General features: G+C 32.4%; 2 protein-coding genes across 2 annotated transcripts; one reads left to right on the top strand and one right to left on the bottom strand.

Annotated features, from left to right (window-relative positions):
* Positions 1-3,177: 3,177 nt before the first annotated feature.
* Positions 3,178-12,756, top strand: Las (lipoyl synthase, mitochondrial). The gene is made up of 7 exons (XM_023174043.2): positions 3,178-3,349; positions 3,408-3,752; positions 6,009-6,165; positions 6,228-6,285; positions 8,418-8,576; positions 9,081-9,196; positions 12,200-12,756. Exons 1-7 carry the CDS (start codon positions 3,308-3,310, stop codon positions 12,433-12,435), a joined length of 1,113 nt encoding a protein of 370 aa, XP_023029811.2. The 5' UTR covers positions 3,178-3,307; the 3' UTR covers positions 12,436-12,756.
* A 1,528-nt stretch (positions 12,757-14,284) lies between these two features.
* Positions 14,285-15,129, bottom strand: mRpL41 (mitochondrial ribosomal protein L41). The gene is made up of 3 exons (XM_023173795.2): positions 14,905-15,129; positions 14,731-14,831; positions 14,285-14,677 (listed from the first exon to the last, which is right to left on the bottom strand). Exons 1-3 carry the CDS (start codon positions 15,062-15,064, stop codon positions 14,459-14,461), a joined length of 480 nt encoding a protein of 159 aa, XP_023029563.1. The 5' UTR covers positions 15,065-15,129; the 3' UTR covers positions 14,285-14,458.
* Positions 15,130-17,675: the final 2,546 nt, after the last annotated feature.

Genomic DNA, 17,675 nt, shown 5'->3' with positions numbered 1-17,675 from the left:
AAGCTTGTAGCATCCATAACATTTTATGGCAGAATTCTTCCTGCAAGGGTTTTACGATCATAATAAATTTCAATTCTGATCAACTTCTCTAAATAACATTTTCTTGAATAATTTTAGATGACGGTACTTTAGTATTGGACGAATAAAATATTTTTTAACCTGTTCTATATGTTGTTTGACTTAAAGCTATTCTAAGTGCATCTAATATGGTTATCAAACATGCACTAAATTTTGGCGGTATTCAAAGTTCGATTGTGCAATTAATAAAAAAATCCCGTTCATAACCGTTGCTGCTAAATATTTTTTCAAGAATTTTAAATTCATTTCATGAAACTGAATTGGTGGACTAACAACTTCATTTCAGTAAATGATGATGATAATACAATTTATTTTATTTAAATATGGATTTGTATTCCTATGATAGCAAATGGCAATGTAAAGTCGATTTTTTACGTCACTTGATTTTGCCCTGTTAAGTGAATAAATCATTTCCCATAGAAATATTATTAATGATATCACAACATTTCGATGGAATATTTTAACCTTCTCATGCCACTGGAAAATGGCATGAGAACGGCTATATGTGAAATTTTTTTCACCACTTCTTTTCTCACTTCATCATTGAAGATAAATGTGTATTTCAACACAATATACGATTGGCGCTCTTGAAATAGATGTCTCTGAAATTTCGTTACACAACAGTAGTTTCAAAAATGTTCATAGGAGTTCTAGTTTGAATATTACCCTTTCTCACTTTTCAATGAATTCGATTGTGAATCACTTTGTGTATGTAAGTAATTATCAGGAATATTTTGTATATGAAATTATTGAATGAAAAAACATCATTATTTCTAGTAACGAGTATACGATCAAGGAAATTGTAATTTTGTTAAGATTTCATCTGAAGAAAAAACTAAAACTCAAATTTCAATGCAACGAGATAGATTTGATGTCGAATTCACAGACGGATTTATCACAAAGGATTCTTCTATTCACTGGAAGAATCAGAATGTTGTTTTTGTATAGTAAAATGCGTCAATATTAAACGTGAAAATGAAAATGTTTGCTGGTTTCTGAGGATTTTTTTTTAAATTCTACTTGTTATGCGTTATGTTAAAACTTTGAAATCACGTAATATATTGAAAATTGGATATTTTGTTACATTATTTTATATCAACTGAAACGTTTCCGTTACTATTATGAATATACAGATAAATAAATGTAATAGAACTTCACAAAATCTTTTGATAATTCTAATGAGTATTGAAGAAAGAAAATCTAGTGTAAAATACATGAAATGTAGTTATAAACCAATTATTACATGTGCCATATTTACTGTACTTGCATTGAGTGTGATCGTACTTTAGAGTCATAAAATATAATATGTAAAATTGTGTATATATAATAGTTATAAAGACATATAAGAAAATAAGAAAAATGTGTTTTTATTTTCCATCCTATATCGGAAATTAGTTTTTCTTTCCTTTTTATATCTTTCAACTATTTATTGATTTTTCAATGTTTCCTCATCTTAAGCTATCATCAATACGGTGTTGGCAAGATCAACAAGATCATATGTCACAACCATCTTTGCTAAAAAAAAGAATATATCCTTTGACTGTGTCTGGCATATAGGTTGACTCATGAAACTTGGACGTTGCGCCTTGCTTAAAGTTTATAGCTTTCCAACTTAACAGTTGGGATTGGAACCTCTAGCGTAAAATCAATGTATCGAAAATATCACTTTTTTAAGACCAGAACTGTATTGTCTCTCAACGTGCATTATTTCGCTTAACAAACTATCATGATCATAAATCCATCGTCGTCGGGGTTATTACCATGGACGTTAATTTTACTAAAAATCCACCCTGAGATTTTTGGTCTGAAATCAAGATCGATCCTTTGGAAATGGTTAGTGACTGGCAATTTACTTAAATATTCAGATTGTCAAACAATCATTTCGGGTTCTTTGACAAGCTGAACGCAAATATTACTCCTCCGATTGAAGTGAATAATTCATGGATTACTTCATTGTTTAAAAAGGTGTTACCAGATTTATGAGCAGAAAAATGAAATAAAAATTTATGGAATTTTCAAAATATTGGGAAAACGGACCTGAAATATTTGTATAATAAATGGAAAAAATAAAAAATACAATAAAATAAAAATGGACTGAATGATAAAATGTACAAAAATAATTAAAAAAAATAAGTAAACTAAAAACTTTGTATTTCCAGGTAATATGATTCTTCCCTGTTCGTAAAACGGTAATACGTTTGCATGCAGTTGTTGACTTAATATCTTCATAATTGATATTTTAAAAACTTACTGCAAGAAAGCAGCATACTTGCTTTACAAATCTATCAGTTTTACGTCTATCGTTGTTCATATCCAGTTGATAAGAAATGCCAGCCAAGAACGCATATAAGTTGAATGCTGTGTTTGTGACAAGAATGTAAGTTTTGTGATGTTCCATGTTGTACTATTTTAGAATATGTTGCTCTATTTTATGCTGTTGTACATGTTGCACCTCTTTCGGAAAATATCCTAAAATGTTGTACGATTTCAAATCTGATCAATGACGTTAAGAAATCCATATCGGTTCACTGATCAATCTTGGTTGTGTCCTTGTATCAAAAGCTATTGAAAATTGAAAAGTGACAAAAAAGATTATTAGATAGCTGTTAATTCCTTTTTTACGTCGTCTATGCCACAGAACTCGTTAATCAACATGTTATCATGGTTATGTGGTCTATGCTTCCATTGCTTTAAAATTTCAGACATCTTTGTATTTGATCCTTCCAAGAGTTGAAGCATTTATTTTACTTATGAAAAATGCTGCATTCGAGTTTGATGCTATTGGAACCAATGTAACAGATATCATCCCGAGTTTCAAAAGATATGCTATAATGCTATATTATCACTGAAGGCAACCATGAAAAAAGCTATTGACATAAATGTTCTAAGGTTAGCTAGGCTGTAACCGGCAGACCTCAGAAAAATATGAATTATATTCTATTTCTAACCCCGTCAGTAACTAATTCTGATACACAATTGTTTCGAAAGTTGTACTACTTTAAGATTGTTAATCGTACTATTTGAAATTCCATCGGAGCATCACCACAGATTACTATTATGTGGCATAACTGTAGATATATGACATACGATTATGGCACATGACTTGTTTGAACAACATAACCTCAACTTATAATACAAAACAAAACGAAAAATTATTTCGTAACATTATAATGATTCTTTGACCTTTGATTATTTTCTTTAACCTTACGACGATTCTTAACTCACAAAGATGATTCAGAACACTAAAGTTTTGTTGAAATTTATTAAAAAGGTGAATACTTGGCATTCTTATTGTTTTTCCATGTCTTCAATATATTCTTTCTTTTAAGGATTTGAATGTCCGTCATAAATCACATTTAGAAAACCTTAAGGAACGTATTGCAAGTGGCCCGTCCCTTCAAGATTTCATCAAGAACCCAGAGCCTATTCTTAAAGACGATTCTGCAAATTGGAAACAGTATGAAGGAAAGTTGAGGCAAGAGAAAGGTGATAAGGAAAGATTGAGACTTCCTCCATGGTTGAAGAGAACTATTCCCATTGGTAAAAATTTCAGTAAGATCAAAGAACAACTAAGAGATTTGAATCTGCATACAGTATGTGAAGAAGCCAGATGTCCCAATATTGGTGAATGCTGGGGTGGTGGAGAACATGGTACGGCAACAGCTACCATCATGGTATGCACCAAATAATTGACATGTAACCTCAACAAATGTGGGTGTATTTAACAAATCAAATGTATTTATCACCGAAGTCCATACAATTGTATATAAAACACATCATATAAACCTATTGGACTAGTCAATAGAGATAAAATAAGTAAATATTGAAATAACTTTTATCAGGACGTAAGTGAAAGAACCATTATATGTAAGCAGCACGTTATTGATGATTTAATATAATGATGAAAATACATTTACACAAAAAATTCAGTGAAAGAGTAAAATGTTTTTCATTCTTGGATGAAAAACAATTTTTCTCATTACTTTATTTAAAGTCGTATCGACATCCAGGGTTATTAGGGACTGAAAAATGCATTAAGTACAGTGGAATAAAATAAGGTTGACCAATTTGATATTTTCTAAAAATATTACTTACAATATTTTCAATATTACTCTTAGGTCTTAATGCGCTGTTAATTGAAGATTGGATGTCATGAATTAGTCTTTTGTTGGAATTTAGCACATAATTCGTTAAGATATGGTCAACAGTTAGTTACAGGAGAGTCAGTCGCACACTTCACACATAGGGCTGTTGTCACTGGCAATGAGGTATCCTTGGGTGAGTCGGGTTTGGCCTATTCGCAGGCGAGATATTATGAACTGGATTTTCCTACTTGTCGGGAGATGTATCTATTCAAGTACACATTTTTATTTCCGAAAGTTATGTTGATTTGACAATTTATGAGTTGCACCAAACAGTTCTTTTAAGCGATTTTAACACCTTATACCTTAATACGTATGATATTTTTACCCTATCTTTAGTCTGGAGAAAGTGTTTACAGTTGTTCGTTGAATATTTTTCAATAGAGCAATTCTTGGGCAATGCAGGTATCGTGCAAGTTTAAAGTGTACAGTATGCTTGCAAGAGTAGGACTTCCGCGCAAGTCGCGTGTAAAAGAAAGGACTCTAAATGTTATGCAACTCTGTTTTTATGGTAATACATTCAAAACCAACATGAACTTCATAAATCCCTTCCACAGATTTCAATCTTGTGCTTACTTGCTTTATTAATATATATTGATTATCTTGTGCAAAACCGGATTTTATTGTAAAAAGACAGGTAATTTGGATAAATACTTATTTTATATTCATTTTTATGGATTGCCTGTACTCTCAAAACAAATGAATTTTCACAGGGATGGCGATAGATGTGCAAGAAATTTCTTTTCTATGATCAGACTTGCATTGCAGATAATTGCATTAGTGTATATTGGATTCAAAGTCAAAGTATGCTTTATTATCTGGAAAATAGAATTCTTATTAACAAAGCTTCTAAATGTGATAGTACATACATCGTAACTGCTTAAAATGAGCAGCAGACAACAAGATTTCAATAAGTGTTGGTCTCTTCCATTAATAAATAACGAAATGACTGAATATCATATTATTTATACTGAGGACTCCTTTTTATGGTTTGACTATAAGAAGCTGTTAGGCTACTACCCTACACATATAATCAAGGGCTACGATAGCCCTTGATTGATTGTATGGCAAAAATAATATCAAGAATGTAATTTAGGACCATCAATGATCAAAAATATTTCATCCCTGCCACAATTAACTAAGAGATATTCTATTCTCTTTTAGACTTCTGGGGGTTGTAGCCTCCCCCTAGACTTTCATACTAGTTGCGCTAACGGAATGAATCCACTCTAAATCATTCAACAAAATAATGATGTATTCGAATAATTTGCAAGAAAAGTTAGTGCGAGACCTACAAAAATGATTATGATTTATTCAATCACTGTACAACACCAAGAATAAAATTTGTCACAGCTACTACTTTTTCAATGGATGTTAGATTCAGTAACAAAATTTTGAGATATATCTTCTTTGTTTTCAGGTTTTTTATTTTTTACTGAACCAGTTTTCGAAACTATTTCCTGCGAATCCTAAGACTTTTCTATTCTACATGATTGTATTGTTAATGAATATGATATTCTCTTCCATTTCTTGCATAAAGAGTAATAATTTTCATTATTTTTGAGATTATTTCTCATTTTCAATTTGACAATCTAGGTGTGGATTTGGTATTGTCCCCCTTAAAAGAAAACTCAGCATCTTTTGACAATTTGCCATAGTATCTTTTATCGTTTGAAAAATTAGAGATACTTAATTTTAAAGTATAAGACATCATTTATTAATTGTAATCATTATGATTCATGACTCAAGATTTGAAGGGATTGTGATTCACCTTTTTTTTGTTTTCAGTTACTAGGAGATACTTGTACCAGGGGGTGTAGATTTTGTTCAGTAAAAACTGCAAGAGCCCCACCTCCCCCGGATAAAAATGAGCCAGTGAATACAGCCACAGCTATTGCCTCGTGGGGTCTTGATTATGTAGTTTTAACTAGTGTGGACAGAGATGGTGATTCATACAATTCAATTTGTATGATTGTATCTGGCATTCTAAAATAAATTCTTTTACAGATTTGCCTGATGGTGGCAGTAATCATTTTGCAGAAACTGTAAGAGAAATTAAAAAACAGTAAGTTGTGGTTAGTTAAAATGTTTACAGTTCATCAGGTAGTATCAAATTCTTCAAAAAATAAAGTAGTGATTGGACAGAGTTCTGTGATGAAATTGATATGTTTCTTTTTCGTTTTGTGCATATATAATGTATGTGATATTGGAGATCCTAAAATGACGTTATTGTGCTAAAAGCACAAACAAAAAGTATAGCAGATGTAAAGATTTGATTATGGTACATAGATGGATGATATATTTAAGGTGAAAGGTATTTTCTGATATTTATCTTTATGAGTTGATCTGATTATGGTTTGAAAATCTTACGATTAAATTTATTATCTCAAATTTGATTCGCATATCGACCACTTATGTAAAAGACTAGCAGCAGGATGCCATGCAGCGAGAGTTCTTGCAAGAGAGTTAGATACAGTTATTACAATATCAGTTTATTTTGCACAAACTGAGTCCTATTTACATTATGGATTTTGTTTCGGGGAAAATTGTGCACAATTTCATTTCAATACGGTATTCTTTCTACAAAAAAGATCCATTAGATATTTATGCACAGCCAGCTACAGGGATTCATGCTGCCCTTTATTTGTGAAGCAAAAAATTCTGACCTTAGTATGTCTTTTTATTTTGGAAACAGTATGTCTTATCCACAAAAAATATATAAATCAATTTAATACCTCCTCAACATATAGTACAGGTCAGTCTCACTTCATTTCCCTTTCAACACCTACTCTAGCCCTTACACAAAATTCTATTATTTTCAATAGTAAGAAGATATTTAATTACCTTCCCATTAATTTAAGGTGAATACATAATGAAAAGAAATTCATAAGAAAGTAAAGGAATTCCTTGTTGAGAGGCCCTATTATAGTATGGATTAATTCTACCAAAGCTCTATCGAGTAATTGGCACATAGTAGTATCTTTTTGTAAACAAGCTATTGAAATCAACACGAAATGACTATCAACTGTCATTACATAGTATTCATTCAATATTCATGTATATTCAGTTGGGCCTAATATCTTTCTGTCCATATATGCTGCTCTTGTCTAAGCACTATTTTATAGCTTGGTATTTGTTAATTTAATGTCCCATATACACGTTGTACTTTACTAGACTTTGCCAATAAGATTTTAAAATCTTGGTAATGAAGCATATTTTGATTTGATTTGATTATGGAAACATTCAAGCTTCTGAGGACATCTGTGAAGGTGAATGGTGTTGGAATTCCTTCCTTGATGAGTTCAATGTACATACCTAAATTGGGAATCACGTTGCGAGGGCATTCTAAAAAGATATGGTTCACGTCTTCCAGGCCTACATATTCACAATATGGGGTTTCCATTACCCCTATCCGGTATAAGTGTTTTTTTTTGGTGTGACAGTGACTTGTTCTCATCTTTATGTTTGTCCAACCAAGGGAGAATATCAAGTTTGTTGGAGATATTTTGGTTGAATACTGAAATATTATCTACCTTTAAGTCAAATATATTGGTTCCATATAGTGAGAAATTTTTTTCTGGACGTCATTATATATAATAAAATCCCACAATGAAGTGTTACTTGAATTTGAACAGAGTTCATTAGAAAAGTTGAAATGAATTTGCTTTTCAATTCAATATGTATAATTCAATTCCGTATCAGTAAAAATTTAACCAAACTTCTTTCATATCGGTATTGTAGTGTTTAAAAATAGCACCCATGTGATTTCGGTGAAATGTTCACTGTTTTCAGATATTTACAAGATCACAAATCAAAAATAGGTGCATTGGTTAGAGATTCTTCTTTTATTCATTAATGTTAAGCATTTCCAAAAATGTGGGCAATCATTTCTTTTGAATATGGTATAATAACAGAAATAATATCTGAATTTATCATTTTTGATACTATTTGTGTATAAAGAAGATATTACCATAAATATATGAGGTCTTCTCAAAAAACGAGGTGAATTTGCATTTTTCTCAGAAAATATTCATTTATGCCCAATATTTCTGAATAAATTGCATGGCATGAGCCAACCGAAATGCCGACAGTCTCAGCAATTCTCCGTAAAAATTGTCTTCACTTCCTCAACATCGTAGTAGAATCATCGTATGTTACTTATTTCAGTTGAAGAGTTAATAAACTCATTCGTTTCAGGAATAGCAGCATTTTAGTGGAATGCTTGGTCCCAGATTTCAGGGGAGACCTTGATCAAGTTAAGACCATAGTTGATTGTGGATTGGACGTATATGCCCACAATATTGAAACAGTCGAGACTCTGACGCCTTTCGTTAGAGATAGGAGGGCTCGATATAGGTACGTTCTACCACTAATTATAATAAATTTGAAAACCAGCAAACAGCTGTATAAGACCAGAAGGTACTTATACAGGAACACTTTTGAGGTGCATTAGTTATCTGCCGTTTCTCTAAATATATATTGTGTTTCATATACTATCTTTTGATTTTTTAGATTTTGAGCATTTCAAGAAATAATTTCAAGAAATAAATCTTTTTTTTTTCACTCCTTACATAAAACAACTGTCCAAAATCAACAAGAATTTAGTTTTTTCTTATACTGGTTCCTCATATGATCTGTATGATTTACTCAAAACAGAACAGTTTCTGAAAATATACCAACAACTACAGTGGAACTTCATTTCAGTTTGTTTCTTTTTGTTTCTGCTAGTCCACATCAGATATTACTCGTTCCTTTCCAGAAATTTAAATTCATATATTATTACTTTAAGCTTATGCTTGAGGCTTGGAATAAAACTTTGAACATAAATTCAACCTTAATCATCTTAACTTTCATCAACAGGCAATCCTTATCAACGTTAGAGGCAGCCAAAAGATTCAACCCTGAACTTATCACAAAATCCTCAATCATGTTGGGTCTCGGCGAAACTGATGAAGAAGTCGAACAAACTTTGAAAGGTATTATCTTATCCTTTTTCAAAAATGTATACAATGCTACCATTAGGTCACCCATAAAGTAAAAATAAAAAGTAGAATTGGAACCGTCGGAGTTGAATAAATCCAAAACGAGCCAAAATCGCTACCATAAAGTGAAACGCATTTTTAATAAAATTTACTGTGAAAATTCTATAATTATCATCATGGATGATGTGTAGCAGCCCGGATCTAGAGGGGGGGCAAGACAGGGCCTATGCCCTGGGCGGCAAGTTCAAAGGGGGCCAAGTTCACACTTTACAGACGAATGGACAGCACATCATTCACTTAACATTGACCTACACTAGGCACGAACATTATTATTCGCGAGGCGCGTAGGAATAGTTCGCCGGTAGGAATCGCACGATTCTAATTACCGTGCGTGCGAAGGTGATGAAACTATATTTGAAAACTACCGCGTCGATCTCTCTCCACGACAATGTTAGATTTCAAATAGGTGGGTTGTCTGTTTGTGTTTACTATTTAGTAGTTGTCGATCGTATTAGACATTGGGCAATGTCGTGGCTAATCTTATGATAATGGGTCCAATATGGCCGGCATCTATATAGAAGAACAAGCAAGGATCGGAGCATCGAAAGAGCTGACCGAGTTCGTAACGTGCTTGGCTCAATCCTTGAATCTTGTAGGTGTTCATTCTGCCTCATCATGCTAGGAAGCTATTAACCTATTTGGACTGATTCAAAAAGTATACTGCTTTTATGTTGGCTCTACTACTAAGTGGGACATTATGAAAAAAGTTGTTAAAACAAATTCAAAAGTAGTCAGACGAGATGGTCGACGAACCATATTGCTGTAAATGCCTATGAAATAATTTGCCAGAACTAGCGGAAGACTCAGAAGAAGTTAAGCAAACTTCTATTGCTCCAGAAGCTAAGTATGAGGCGGGTCATTTCATAACTGCTATAAAGAATTCAAAATTTATTCTCAATTTTTTCTATTTGGGCGAATATTCTCCACGAACTCAATCGAGTGGAAATAGAAATTCAGAAAGAAGATATTATCCTTGCTCTTTCCGTCATACTAATGGACGGTCTGCCCAAATCTTTGTAAAAAGATAAAATCCAATATACTATTGGATAAAAGAGGCAGGATAAGTTGCTGAAACAAAATGGTGTCACGCATATTTTGCAAAATAAACGAATTCGTAATTTAAAAAACATTTCGATGAGATGTGTGAAGTCGAATTACAAACACTCCAATCTTTTCAAGTATTTCCCAAAGAAATAATGATGGTATTTGCTCGAATCATATCAGAAATTAAAAAAAAGTTTTAATTAATGGATGTAGCCGTTACTACGTGGTAGGAAATCATAATGAAGAAAAGAGAAATAAACTTTCTGTTTTTTACCATGCATAAACTGGAGTTTATTGTATAAGTTTATCGTATCGTATAGGACGAAACTTCAGTAACGTGAGTTACAAATGAAAGAGGTAAAAAACATAGAAAGATTCATTTCTCTTTTCTTCAAAAAGAAGTTTGAATATGGTATCATGCTGAATTTGAATTTTGTCTCTTAATGATACTATTATTTTGAAAATGTCAATTGAACAACTGCAAAAATATGGAGCAGCTCTGGCTCGAAAATACGAGCGAGATTTGAGCACAGTTGAATTCCACCAAGAACTCAACGTTTTTATTTGATGATATAAAAAAAACTAACAGTTTCTATCTCTTGCAACATATCTATGCGCATGAATTGCAGGATGTTTTTCCTAATATTTGTTTTGCTCTGCGAATATACTCTTCACGTCCTACTACATTCGCGAGCTGCGAGCGAAGTTTTACCACAACTAAAACTATTTAAAAATCATTTGCGAACTTCTGAGCCTGAAATGCTTATCGAGTGACAAGGCCATAGATTTATTTGCCGAACAAAAAGCTCAAAGAATAAAATTGTAATTTTAATTCACAATATGCAATAATATATATTTTGATTATACTATTTTCATTTTAAATACTCTCCTGTGCTATGTATAAAATATATGTTCTACACGTCCTACATATCTGTAACGCAAAAAGGACAGCAATGACCTGTGTCCAAATGTCAATCAATTAGTGGACATCTGATAGCTGAAATTATAAAGATGATAAAGGTAAAAAAAATATAAGTATGCGGGGAGACAGCATTTTTCAGTTTTTGCACCATCTAAAAAATAGTTGAAGATCCGGGACTGATGTGTAGATCATGCATATAAGTTACTTTCATATACAAACTGTGAAGTGTCCCACATTTTTTTGTATAAAGATGAAGGAGTAGAAAGCCAAAACCGTCTTTATACCTCTTTCACTTCGGGTTATTTTGTATAACAAATTGTTATCAAAAAAATCAGTGAATCTAAATTTGTGTTACTTCATGGATGCACTGTATGCGGGTCCAATACATCACACTATTGCTAACCACTCCTACAGAACAAAAATTGAAAACAGTTGTTTGTATCCAATCTATGAGAAATCCATTTAGGAGCATAGCAAGTCAGTTAAAGAGTTGTTATGTATTCTAGAGCCTTACAGTATTTCTCTGGAAAGTTGTTAAAACTAATGTTTTGATATTTTTTTTGAGATATTGTTAGCATAGTATTTTATTGAAACATTTTGTATTTGTCGTGACAATTCTCTTTTATTATTGACTTCTGTTTCTATGACAAGTATTTTTCTGTATTGATCATATATGTTTACGTAACTCTTTCGAAGTAAAATATCAATCTATCATGATAATCAATCACATAAATGCAATCATTCAGGAAAAACCATAATACGCATATGCCAATTAAGATAACACATAAAGACCAGAACAGTATCTCAAAAAACAGATTTCCTAATCAAAATCAGTGTGTTTTGTGATTTCCTGAGTAACATGACTGATTAAGATTGCAGAAAATATATTAATAGTGTATTTATCAATTATTGATTCATATTCATCTCTATATTGTTGAACTAATTTTGAGTTTTCTGAATTACAATTGAAGATTTACGAGAGGTTGGAGTTGATTGCGTAACTCTAGGTCAGTACATGCAACCCACAAAGCGACACCTTAAAGTCATTGAATATGTCACCCCAGAGAAATTTCTACATTGGGAAAGAGTAGGAACAGAAATGGGATTCTTATATGTGGCCAGTGGACCTTTGGTGAGGAGTTCTTATAAAGCAGGAGAGTTTTTCATTGCAAGTATCCTGAAAAATCGAAGAACCAGTTCCGCTTAAATTATTTAGCAGATTGGAACGGGCTACGTTGAGATCTTTTGCTTTGACTGCCATTTAAATGAAGACATATTAGCTGCTTTTTGTACAATTACAATGAAAAACACATGTTCAAAATAATCTATTTGCGAATAAAAAGTGTTATTGTTTTATGTATAACAATATACAATATTGAAACTCTCAATAGTGACGTCATTCACCATTCAATAATAACACCATTTCATCATCTGCATTCAGGTTAATATTGTAGTAGAATATTTAGAAAGTGAAATGTGCATTATCATTTGTGTAAATATATACAGTGAAAAAAAACATTGAAAATGTCTTTATGTTTTTACAATACTTCTACCCACTACACACACTGTTTAAAAAAAAATCTTTTTAAAATCTGTTTTTCCGTTAACCAGCTGTCGCACCCCTACGAACGACAACCCTCAGAAGTCGAAACTTGTGCGAGCTAAGGATTAACGAGGTCTTACCTTTTAACGTGTGATTACTAACACGGTTTGGACGATAGCAAGTGAAGATCGATCGTTCAGACTAGGGCTTGAACCACCGACCAACACTGCAGTCAATTCGAGTGAGTGAACAAAGCACCCACGCCGAACCGCTTGGCTACCGACACTGAATGTATATTAATTAAAATAATTCAAGAAATCATATCCCTAGCTAGGTTTCTTTTATATATTTGTGAATTATTATCTCTAATAATTTACAGAAATTAACAAGATGCAAAATCCTGCAATTACATTTCTCTGAAATGTAATACTTTGTATATGTAATTAATTTATAATCGGTTTAAAGTATATTTCAACTAAATAAATATGTGATTATAGGAAATATTATCCCAGTAGGATTTGGGCATTCATTCAGTAGTCATATTCACACAACTAAATAAGCTCTCACGCTCACTCGCAAAAATACATATTGCTAATCGCTGAACAAGATAGCAATTCGACCGCCATCTTTGAAAAAACAAGTCGGTCTTTTCTGCTTGTTACTTATGTGATATTGCAATATTCGTTAATCCTCAAAGTACCACTTACCTGTATTGTTTGATACATCTAAAAGATCAATTAATTATCTATGTATCAAGACATATTTTCACTTAGAGAAAGTAGATTTTGAATTCACTATTTAGAAACGTTTTGCTATGCTAGGGTTTTTACAAATAATGTAATTCATTTAAGAAACTTTTACCGCCTTTGGCATACTGGGTGGAGTAGTAAAATACCCACCTGTTACACATGGAAAAGCTCTCTATCACTCATTCACAAATTCTGATAATGTCCCATTTGATTGTGGTATGAAGTAAAACTTTCTATAATAAATTGAAAATACTTCAATACACAACTATCTAGAAGATATTTGAACTCCTCTTTTTGTTGTTTAATTAGCAGTCTTTATAACCAAACAATATTCTGAATACTTACTTGATTTGTGTTTTCATTCATAACTTGTTGGGAAACATTTACTCAACAATAGAATTTAGTAAACTTGAAGCAACTCATAATTATAGTACTAGAAATAAAGAAAATTTGAACTAGGGCCTCTGACATAGAATAAATAAAACAAGCATTTCTCCCAAACACCAAAATTCACTTCATCTCATGAAGACACCAACTTGGTTGGTGAAACACGTGTCAAGAAAAAGTATAGCAGTTTTAGAAATTGTAACTTATATACTTATTGTGAGAACTGTTCTGAATTTTTAGTCACAATGGCATTTGTTACATAAAATAAATTGATTTAGGTTCCCAAAAAGAATAGCAACCTACTACATAATTTTGATTACGATATTGGTGAAAAACACTGATAACTGCTTTAGAATAGTCTGGAGAGAAACTGAGTATATAAATTATTTTTTTATTCGATAGGTAAATTGTATGATTACAAGTTACTGACTAATTGGTGTCTTTAGAGGTTTATATTAACCAAAAACGTAAAGAAACTGTGACTCATTCACAACAAACCCTTCACAGTATAATTTAACATTTATTTTTAAATAGTTCATTCTGAATCAGATCTAAAATATATCTGTTCCTGTTTGCTTTGCTTTGATTTTTGCCTCTTCTGCAGTCATTTTCTCATCTTCAGATGGTTCTAGTGGTTGTCCATTGCTATCAAGCTTGCCTTCTTTGAAATCTTTAACAATTTTTGGGGCATACACAACATTAAATAGATCTTCAGCAGTAAATTTAGACTGCGTTACCTCCGGGGCTCTGTATGATACATAAGGTTTCAGCTAAACAAAAATAACAATATTTACATGGGAAATGCCTAAAAATTTTAAATTACCTTGAATCCTGTTAAATCAGGTACAACCAATTGTGGTATTTTCTCAGGAATTTCCACAAATTTTCCATCAACCTTATAGCCTATTTCTCTCACACCTCTTGCTAATAAAAAAATGGAATAATTATGAATTTGAATAATTGATAATGTTAAAGAAAACAGGTAAAGAAATCATACTGTGTATCGGAACATCAGGATCTGGGTTCTCTGCCTGCTGCTTCTTGAAAATTCTAGAACCTCGTTTATTATATATAGGAAATTTTTTGAAGTTTCTTTTTCCGTATCGAGCAGAAGTCGTAGAAATATATCTCTTACAAATCAAATTTATAAATGACATGTTCGACTTTTAACAATCCCAAATAATTTAAGATATGTGAAAGTATGGTTATGGGTTATGGTTAACTTTTTTCTTCTTCTTCTTCTTCTTCTGCTTCTTATGGTCATTGCTTCCTTAATCCGGCGCATTTGACCAGTGTGCCTCCTATTACATAATATAATAGGAGCTTCGTCGGGAGGTACAGTCTGACTTGCTCGAACATTCACATAATATTTTTTGGTGTCAGCCAGCTGAAAATTCATTCTGTGTACGGCAGTATAGTATGATTACGGAATCCTAGTCAAGGTTCGAAAAATAATATCTGAACTTTTCGAGAATCTCGAGGTGATTACTATCGATCGAAAAATTTCGATCCAGTGGTTATTAAACTTGAACATAATAAAATCAAGCTTGTGTTAGATTTATATACGTTGTTCCCTGCTAACAAGGAATTGGTGATTTTGTCAATCATAAATCAGAGCTGACATCGAGGCAGTGTACGTTAGTAATTATATATAATAAGGTGGTTTCTTTTTCAAGCTTCAGTGTCTTTTGTGCCATCAAAAATCTGTTTTTCCGTTAATCAGCTGTCGCCCCCACACGAACGACAACTATCAGAAGTCGAGAAACTTGTACGAGCTAAGGACTAACGAGGTCTTACCTTTTAACGTGTGATTCCTAATACGGTTGCAGAATCATTCCAGCTTCAACCAGATAAATTCTCTCGAGAAAAATATCTGGTCGAGGCGGGAATCGAACCCGATCGTGAGTCGGGCGCACTACCACCGCGGCCAATTCCACTAGATAAGCAACCGCTAATATTTCAAAAGTGGTATTCGAACACCAAATACGTTTTATGTGCCAAATCTGGTAAAATTAAAAAAATTGACAAGGCGTCAAGTTCAGGAGAAAAATTTGACAGGTAGTGTCAAGTTGTTCAATAGTTTTACAAGGTGATTTAGGCAAAGGTCTTAGTAGGGGTGATTAGAGCAACCACAATATTTGATAAACAGTTGCGTCAGTTCGATTAGAATAAAAATGAATACGAATCCAATTGGGTTTAATACTACGTATACGACCGTATACTACGTATATAGTCTTAGGGATGTTGGTGAAGGTATGGATGATTATAAATTTTTATAACACAACATTTTTCGCAATCATTAGTAGAAACAAGTCAATTTTTGGAAGATTTCAGTGTGCCATTGCTGAATAGATGGCAGTTGGCACAATCGAAATAATTTACCTTATAAATTGACATTAATTTACAATAAAATCTACGTTTTGGGTCGCCGGTGAAATGATGTTTTTTGTTATATTCATTGATATTTATTGTATTATATTACTATTTTCCTGCAGAACTCAAGTTTTTGGTTTTTATGTATGTACCTGCTTTCAATGAAAATAACATTTTTCACATTTAATCAAGATCGTTTTCCTTACAAAGGGAGTAACACATTTTGACATCTGATATCACAAAAGATTGTCTTGATATGAGCATTGTGAATGACTGAACCACATAATGAAAGAATATATTTCAGTGATTTTTACTGCATTTTAGTAGTTGCCCTTCTGACCAACAATTTCTATCGATCTAATTTCAACTCTTTTTTGTCTAAATTGCAGCAAATTCTATCATAACAGATTTTTCCAATCGATAAATCTAGATCCTTAATGAAAATTCAAAATTTACCGTAAAATTTCACCATCAATAAAACATTTCGTTTTTAGGATTCGTCCATAACCTCAAAGTCCTCAACAGATATACGAGTACTGTTTCATATTTAAACGTATATAGTTGTTGTATTCTGTGGTTTTCACAGTTCTGTGGATTATACCCTAATTGCGTAAGTTTCTACCTTCAATAAATTGAGAGCTGACTTTTGATCTCAGGTACCCAGGTCCTCAGGTACCCAGGACCTCAGGTTTAGGCATCTGATTGTCTTTTGAGAGGACCAGCAGTAAGTGGAAAGAGTTTCAGATTGCTACATCGACCAACAAGGAATGAAATCAGAGCTTATTGAAAATCTGAAGTTTTGAATTTGTTTTTAAAAAGCTCTCTATTAGTTTTATTCTGAACTTCAAGTATGGCAGAAATAAAGGTGACTCGAAGAAAAGGTGGTCGAGTTCTTAGGAATCTGATTCCGATTTCGGAGGAAAAGAAGGAAGATGACGAGTGTAAGTATATTGTCATTAAGTTAAAGCAATAGGCGTATTTTTTACTGTTTTCAAATATTTCCGATGACTAACCCGAATGCGGCTATTATCACTTATAAGTAGAAATAACTTGTTTCTTTTTGGAAGTTCACATTTATATTTTCTATATATATATTTATATATATTTCAAAGTGGACACTGAAAAGTATTCGAAAAAAACTTTATTATTTTTGAAGCTGTGAAGAATCGAACAACAAGTTATATGTTTATGATGTCAAAAGAGAAATTAAATTACATGAACCCTAATTTTTCTGTCGATGATGCACATAAATTTGAGGTTCTGAAACTTCGATGAATTCTCAATGAATATCAATTTTTCATTTTCAATAAATAGGAGCTGAAGTGACTGAGCTTGATAATGCTACTTCAGAATTATTTTCGGGCGATCCTAGACCATGAGAAATTTGTAAGCTTG

Source organism: Leptinotarsa decemlineata, unplaced genomic scaffold (assembly GCF_025532065.1).
Source record: "Leptinotarsa decemlineata unplaced genomic scaffold, Ldec_3_MD MMD2_tig00026336_RagTag_RagTag, whole genome shotgun sequence".
Lineage (NCBI taxonomy): Eukaryota > Metazoa > Arthropoda > Insecta > Coleoptera > Chrysomelidae > Leptinotarsa > Leptinotarsa decemlineata.
Note: the sequence above shows the minus strand (reverse complement) of the source record. Positions and strands in the feature narration are given on the sequence as shown.